At 45.8% G+C, this 8115-nt stretch overlaps 1 protein-coding gene across 1 annotated transcript in view; it reads left to right on the forward strand.

Moving 5' to 3' along the window:
* Positions 1-7057, forward strand: part of LOC124796213 (uncharacterized PE-PGRS family protein PE_PGRS54-like) — a 162623-nt gene extending 155566 nt beyond the window's left edge. The window contains exon 2 of the mRNA XM_047260304.1: positions 4233-7057. Within this exon, the coding sequence (XP_047116260.1) occupies positions 4233-7057 (2825 nt within the window). The remainder of the gene's footprint in view (positions 1-4232) is intronic.
* The last annotated feature ends 1058 nt before the right edge of the window (positions 7058-8115 follow it).

The following is an 8115-nucleotide window of genomic DNA, read 5'->3' on the forward strand; positions in this document are numbered from 1 at the left end:
CTACCACAGATTCGCTTTACCGCCCTATGTTTATCGACCTTCGCACGGAACGTCGCAATATTGCCTTTGATTACATTGGAGGCTCTCGGACCGATCGTTTTGTTCGGTGTGCCTTCGTCATTCGCACTGACGATATGCGGTATCGGCTTTCGAAACACTGCTCAGTATTTACAGCGGAGCTCTTCGCCCCAAATGGCTCTGAGCACTATGGGACCTAACATCTATGGTCATAAGTCCCCTAGAACTTAGAACTACTTAAACCTAACTAACCTAAAGACATCACACAACACCCAGTCATCACGAGGCACAGAAAATCCCCGACCACGCCGGGAATCGAACCCGTGAACCCGAGCGTGGGAAGCGAGAATGCTACCGCACGACCACGAGCTGCGGACTCTTCGCCCCGTGTTGCGACTTTTCACGGATGATGCTGTAGTATACAGAGAAGTTGCAGCATTAGAAAATTGTAGCGAAATGCAGGAAGACCTGCAGCGTATGGGCACTTGATGCAGGGAGTGGAAACTGACCCTTAACATAGACAAATGTAATGTATTGCGAATACATAGAAAGAAGGATCCTTTATTGTATGATTATATGATAGCGCAACAAACACTGGTAGCAGTTACTTCTGTAAAATATCTGGGAGTATGCGTGCGGAACGATTTGAAGTGGAATCATCACATACAAGTAATTGTAGGTAAGGCGGGTACCAGGTTGAGATTCATTGGAAGAGTCCTTAGAAAATGTAGTCCATCAACAAAGGTGGTGGCTTACAAAACACTCGTTCGACTTATACTTGAGCATTGCTCGTCAGTGTGGGAACCGTACCAGATCGGGTTGACGGAGGAGATAGAGAAGATCCAAAGAAGAGCGGCGCGTTTCGTCACAGGGTTATTTGGTAACCGTGATAGCGTTACGGAGATGTTTAATAAACTCAAGTGGCAGACTCTGCAAGAGAGGCGCTCTGCATCGCGGTATAGCTTGCTCCCAGGTTTCGAGAGGGTGCGTTTCTGGATGAGGCATCGAATATATTGCTTCCCCCTACTTATACCTCCCGAGGAGATTACGAATGTAAAATTAGAGAGATTCGAGTGCGCACGGAGGCTTTCAGACAGTCGTTCTTCCCGCGAACCATACGGGAGTGGAACAGGAAAGGGAGGTAATGACAGTGGCACGTAAAGTGCCCTCCGCCACACACCGTTGGGTGGCTTGCGGAGTGTAAATGTAAATGTAGATGTAAATGTAGATGTAGATGTAGGCCATGCAGTACATCTGGCAACACAGGCTTTTCGATTGTGTCATTTGCTCCAACTCTCTCAGGGGCCTGCAAAGCCTGTGTGTGCTGTTGTCATCCATCCCTTAGAGCGAAAGGATCCCTTGACCCGTTGCACAGTCACTCTATATGGGGCCCCTGCGATGCTAGTGTGGGTTCCTGGGCACGTCGGTCTGACGGGAAACGAGGCCTCTGACGCTGCTGTCCTCGTGTCTCAGCCCACTAGTTCTTCAGTTCCCTCCATTGACCTCTGGTGACGCCAACGTGACACCACCTGCTGACAGACGGCAACACACTTTGCTTCCCCTTCATGGGAACAAGCTCTTTGAAATAACTCCTCACCTGAAACCTGGGAGGGGTTTAATTACCGAGGGTAAATTTTTGAATGAAAAGACTGGACACGAAATGACTTATTACTACTTTATGCTTTACAGATCACTCACACCTGTAGCTTTTATGTAGCTCATCACATTAACCATCACTGTCAGAAATTCTTCAAAACGACCCTTGCAGGAGCTTGTGGGACATGTTTGTAACACATGAGCTACTATCTGCCATCACACACCACAGTCCCAAGATGGTAATGAAGATTTCTCACTTGCGGAACGTGTTTACACATCTTCCGTGCACCATTCCAATCCACTAATTTCTCAAGGCTTGTCAAGTCCGTGGATTTTCTCGTGGGTGCAAGGCAGTTTCAGGCATGGCAGAGAACACTTTCGTTGCTGACTGCGTTTTTGTTTATTGGTGACATTGAATTCATTTTCAGGAAGAAACCCGACCATGATAGGAATTCTGATGTGTGTGTAGTAGAGCACTTTTTCACCTGATGTAATGATGTGGAATGTGACGTGATATACATAACCAATGTGTAGAAATATATTGTACAGACCTACTGACAGTGGATGCAGATCAGTTAAGAAGTACATCTTATCTTTTTCACATATGTACTATTCCACTAAATGGGCACACAGTAGATTTACTGTGCTATTGACTGAAGAGTGTTTGCTGACCCTGTCCGACTAGACCACAGAGCTTGTGCAGAATGTTGGATGTGCTTTTGAGCTTTCCAGGTGTTGGTGTTAAGTGCCACTTAAAAGGAAGTGTCTGTCCCAAGGTATTTTGGGTGCATGTTATGATACTCTGTCTCTCTCAAAATGGGCATGAAGGGCTCTGTGTGCCAGTCTGTTTGACAGATGAAAACGTGCAACTTAAGTTTTGCTTACAGTATGTTATAACCTTTTTTGGTAGTATTGGTTGAATATGGCTAGGTCAGAAGATGTTGACCAGTCATCTGCATAGCCAAAATATGTGGGCTGTATTGGAGAAATATCACATTCATTTAAATTAAACAAGAGAGAAGCGAGGACTTTTCTGTGTGGTAAGCCATTATGCAAAACTTCTGTTCAGATGCTGTCATTCCTTGTAGTCATAGCAAATATCTTTCCAACTATTATGTTGTCAAATTGTTTCAATGTCTATTTTCATGCAATAATTTGTAATAATTCATGGCAGAAATCTAAAGCCAAGAAGCGGAGGCAGTCAGATAATCCCAAAGATTCCTTGGCTAAAATGAAATGAGTCACTGTATATTCTAATCCCACAAGAGGTGGGACAGACACAATCAACTTTATTAAGCCTAGACACAGCTTGTTACAATAGATACACTAGCAATGGAGAGGTGCACAATAACAGTCACATTTGCCTTGATGTGTGTGTTACCTCACTGAGTTAGAGCTGGCCAGTCCTGTCTCCAAAAACTGTCAGCCGACCAGTAGAGTGCACAGATGAGAGGCTCTGTGAGCATTCTTGAGTGTCAGCCTATGGCTGTTGTTGAACTTCTAGCTGTATCTGCTGACTTGTGTGATGCACATTACAACTGCTTACCCAGCTTTTGGGTGTGGGTAAATACAGTGGGCAGTTCAGGAATAAGATTATGCTCATCAGAATTGACAGGGGGAAAAACCACTAATGGTTCACGTATATCTGCCAATGTCTCACTCTCTCTTTATCAGATTGTAAATATATGACAAAATGCTTATGAAAGGAGTATGGAAATCTAATAACCGTGAGTGATTTGAATGCTGTAGTAGGCGATGTAATAGAAGACAGAATTATAGAACAGTATGAACTTGGCAGTGTGAGTGACAAAGTAAAAAACACAGATTTAATTGTTCTACAAGTTTATTATTAATTATGAATATACTATTCGAAAATTACAACTTTTCGAAATGTACCACCTCCTCTATTAGAGTCGTGAGAAGATTCTAGATGGATTACATCATTTTGAGACCTTTTTCAAAATGTTATTGGATTGCAAGATGTACTCGGGAGCAGATATAGAGTCATATCACAATTTAGTAATGATGTTAGTAATGATGAAGAACAGACTGAAACTTATGAGATTTATCCAGAACTATTGGTGATGAAGGAAGTGGGGTACTTGGAAGAATTGTGTGTGTGTTTGAAGTTCTCTGAAGCAGTAAATACTGTGGTAATGAATACTGCAATAGGCAAGTCAGCTGAAGAGGAAGGGATTTATCTGAAAAGGATAATCACGGAAGAAACATTGTGTTACAGAGGAAATACTGAAATTTGTTAAGTAAGGAAATACAAAAACGTGCAGTAAGAAATAGGAATACATCATTATAAGTCATTTAAGTGTAAAATAAATAGGAAAGCAGAGGAGTCAAAGTGAAATGACTGCAGCAAAAACGTGAAGGAATCAAAAGTGAAATAGTCGTTAGGAGGACTATTGAGCATATAAAAAAGTCAAGGCAACCTTTGGTGAAAATAAAACCAAAAGGAACAAACATTAAGAGTGCAAAAGTAGTTCCACTGTTGAACACAAAGTATTGAGCTGATAGGTGGAAAGTGTACATTAAGGCATCTATGTGGGGTAAAATTTGCCTGATGACACGATAGAAGAGGAGTTAAAAGGCATTGGTTATCCAATGAGCATCGGGCGACAAAGCATCGGGCGACAAAGCATCGGGCGACAAAGCATCGGGCGACAAAGCATCGGGCGACAAAGCATCGGGCGACAAAGCATCGGGCGACAAAGCATCGGGCGACAAAGCATCGGGCGACAAAGCATCGGGCGACAAAGCATCGGGCGACAAAGCATCGGGCGACAAAGCATCGGGCGACAAAGCATCGGGCGACAAAGCATCGGGCGACAAAGCATCGGGCGACAAAGCATCGGGCGACAAAGCATCGGGCGACAAAGCATCGGGCGACAAAGCATCGGGCGACAAAGCATCGGGCGACAAAGCATCGGGCGACAAAGCATCGGGCGACAAAGCATCGGGAGACAAAGCATCGGGAGACAAAGCATCGGGAGACAAAGCATCGGGAGACAAAGCATCGGGAGACAAAGCATCGGGAGACAAAGCATCGGGAGACAAAGCATCGGGAGACAAAGCATCGGGAGACAAAGCATCGGGAGACAAAGCATCGGGAGACAAAGCATCGGGAGACAAAGCATCGGGAGACAAAGCATCGGGAGACAAAGCATCGGGAGACAAAGCATCGGGAGACAAAGCATCGGGAGACAAAGCATCGGGAGACAAAGCATCGGGAGACAAAGCATCGGGAGACAAAGCATCGGGAGACAAAGCATCGGGAGACAAAGCATCGGGAGACAAAGCATCGGGAGACAAAGCATCGGGAGACAAAGCATCGGGAGACAAAGCATCGGGAGACAAAGCATCGGGAGACAAAGCATCGGGAGACAAAGCATCGGGAGACAAAGCATCGGGAGACAAAGCATCGGGAGACAAAGCATCGGGAGACAAAGCATCGGGAGACAAAGCATCGGGAGACAAAGCATCGGGAGACAAAGCATCGGGAGACAAAGCATCGGGAGACAAAGCATCGGGAGACAAAGCATCGGGAGACAAAGCATCGGGAGACAAAGCATCGGGAGACAAAGCATCGGGAGACAAAGCATCGGGAGACAAAGCATCGGGAGACAAAGCATCGGGAGACAAAGCATCGGGAGACAAAGCATCGGGAGACAAAGCATCGGGAGACAAAGCATCGGGAGACAAAGCATCGGGAGACAAAGCATCGGGAGACAAAGCATCGGGAGACAAAGCATCGGGAGACAAAGCATCGGGAGACAAAGCATCGGGAGACAAAGCATCGGGAGACAAAGCATCGGGAGACAAAGCATCGGGAGACAAAGCATCGGGAGACAAAGCATCGGGAGACAAAGCATCGGGAGACAAAGCATCGGGAGACAAAGCATCGGGAGACAAAGCATCGGGAGACAAAGCATCGGGAGACAAAGCATCGGGAGACAAAGCATCGGGAGACAAAGCATCGGGAGACAAAGCATCGGGAGACAAAGCATCGGGAGACAAAGCATCGGGAGACAAAGCATCGGGAGACAAAGCATCGGGAGACAAAGCATCGGGAGACAAAGCATCGGGAGACAAAGCATCGGGAGACAAAGCATCGGGAGACAAAGCATCGGGAGACAAAGCATCGGGAGACAAAGCATCGGGAGACAAAGCATCGGGAGACAAAGCATCGGGAGACAAAGCATCGGGAGACAAAGCATCGGGAGACAAAGCATCGGGAGACAAAGCATCGGGAGACAAAGCATCGGGAGACAAAGCATCGGGAGACAAAGCATCGGGAGACAAAGCATCGGGAGACAAAGCATCGGGAGACAAAGCATCGGGAGACAAAGCATCGGGAGACAAAGCATCGGGAGACAAAGCATCGGGAGACAAAGCATCGGGAGACAAAGCATCGGGAGACAAAGCATCGGGAGACAAAGCATCGGGAGACAAAGCATCGGGAGACAAAGCATCGGGAGACAAAGCATCGGGAGACAAAGCATCGGGAGACAAAGCATCGGGAGACAAAGCATCGGGAGACAAAGCATCGGGAGACAAAGCATCGGGAGACAAAGCATCGGGAGACAAAGCATCGGGAGACAAAGCATCGGGAGACAAAGCATCGGGAGACAAAGCATCGGGAGACAAAGCATCGGGAGACAAAGCATCGGGAGACAAAGCATCGGGAGACAAAGCATCGGGAGACAAAGCATCGGGAGACAAAGCATCGGGAGACAAAGCATCGGGAGACAAAGCATCGGGAGACAAAGCATCGGGAGACAAAGCATCGGGAGACAAAGCATCGGGAGACAAAGCATCGGGAGACAAAGCATCGGGAGACAAAGCATCGGGAGACAAAGCATCGGGAGACAAAGCATCGGGAGACAAAGCATCGGGAGACAAAGCATCGGGAGACAAAGCATCGGGAGACAAAGCATCGGGAGACAAAGCATCGGGAGACAAAGCATCGGGAGACAAAGCATCGGGAGACAAAGCATCGGGAGACAAAGCATCGGGAGACAAAGCATCGGGAGACAAAGCATCGGGAGACAAAGCATCGGGAGACAAAGCATCGGGAGACAAAGCATCGGGAGACAAAGCATCGGGAGACAAAGCATCGGGAGACAAAGCATCGGGAGACAAAGCATCGGGAGACAAAGCATCGGGAGACAAAGCATCGGGAGACAAAGCATCGGGAGACAAAGCATCGGGAGACAAAGCATCGGGAGACAAAGCATCGGGAGACAAAGCATCGGGAGACAAAGCATCGGGAGACAAAGCATCGGGAGACAAAGCATCGGGAGACAAAGCATCGGGAGACAAAGTATCGGGAGATAAAGTATTGGGAGATAAAGTATTGAGAGATGTGCAATCAAACAATGCTGGAGGCACAGTTAACATTCCTTTTTATGTCCTAAAAGACTGTGGGGCGTAGGGTTCAGGGTGGTTGTGAGGGGGTGGGGGAGCATTGTAAATTTGAAAGGACCACAGAATTGTATAGAAGTCAATTACGTACTGTGGGAAAACCAGAAAAGGACAGAATAAAAGTGTTAGAGGTATGGTTCTACATAAGAATGTTGTAAATTCAGTGGCCCAAATTATTAGAATCAAAGAGTTTCACCACAGAAACAGTGACAAGAAGGGACAAAATGACCGGCCACATGTTAAGAGAGCAAAGAGTATCTTTTATCATACCCGGGGGAGCTACAGAGAAAACTACTTCAGGAGAAGGGAGAGATTAGAGTAGTCCCGAAAATAATTGAGGGTGTTACACTACGAGGTGAAGTAGTTGGGATAGGAGCGTAGTTCAGGATGGGCCACAACAAACCAGTCAGAAGACTGATGAACTCTTCTGGATCATGTACAACAAATTTGATAAGAGAAAACTTGTACTGTAAATCTTTAGATAAAATACCTGATCCCTTAGTCAGTTTAAACAAAGGGAGAATACCACATTTTTATGGCATCCTGTTATACAATAATGTCTTTCTTCATGTGCCTAATTCCATGATCTAATTCACTCAGAATCACTTGATTTAATTAGACTACTTTCCAATACATTTGTTTTGCTTTTGTTGTTCATCTTACAATCTCTTTAAAGTGATTTATTTAACTGCACTCCCAAGTGATTTTTCATCTGTCATGAAAGGAAAACGTTGAGGTTTTTGAATGAATTTTAATTCCTCCTTTTTTAAACTTCTTGTTCAATGTACAGATTGAGAAGAGAAAGAGCCACAATGCTATTCAAACACTGTTCCCCTTCTGGGCTTTTCAACACTTGTATCTGCGGTGTGGCATCTGTACAATTTTCAAACAACATTTTTCTCCAGGTACAGAGTGTCAAATTGAACAGTTGTTAGCCATCTAAATTTCCAAATTGTTATTTTACTGAGAATACTGTTTTGGTGATATATTGTGCCATCTTCAGCCCCTGTGCACAATCTGTTGGAAGATTCGCACGTCTGATCCAGTCAGAACGAACGCCAATATTCA

This window comes from Schistocerca piceifrons, chromosome 4 (genome assembly GCF_021461385.2).
Source record: "Schistocerca piceifrons isolate TAMUIC-IGC-003096 chromosome 4, iqSchPice1.1, whole genome shotgun sequence".
NCBI lineage: Eukaryota > Metazoa > Arthropoda > Insecta > Orthoptera > Acrididae > Schistocerca > Schistocerca piceifrons.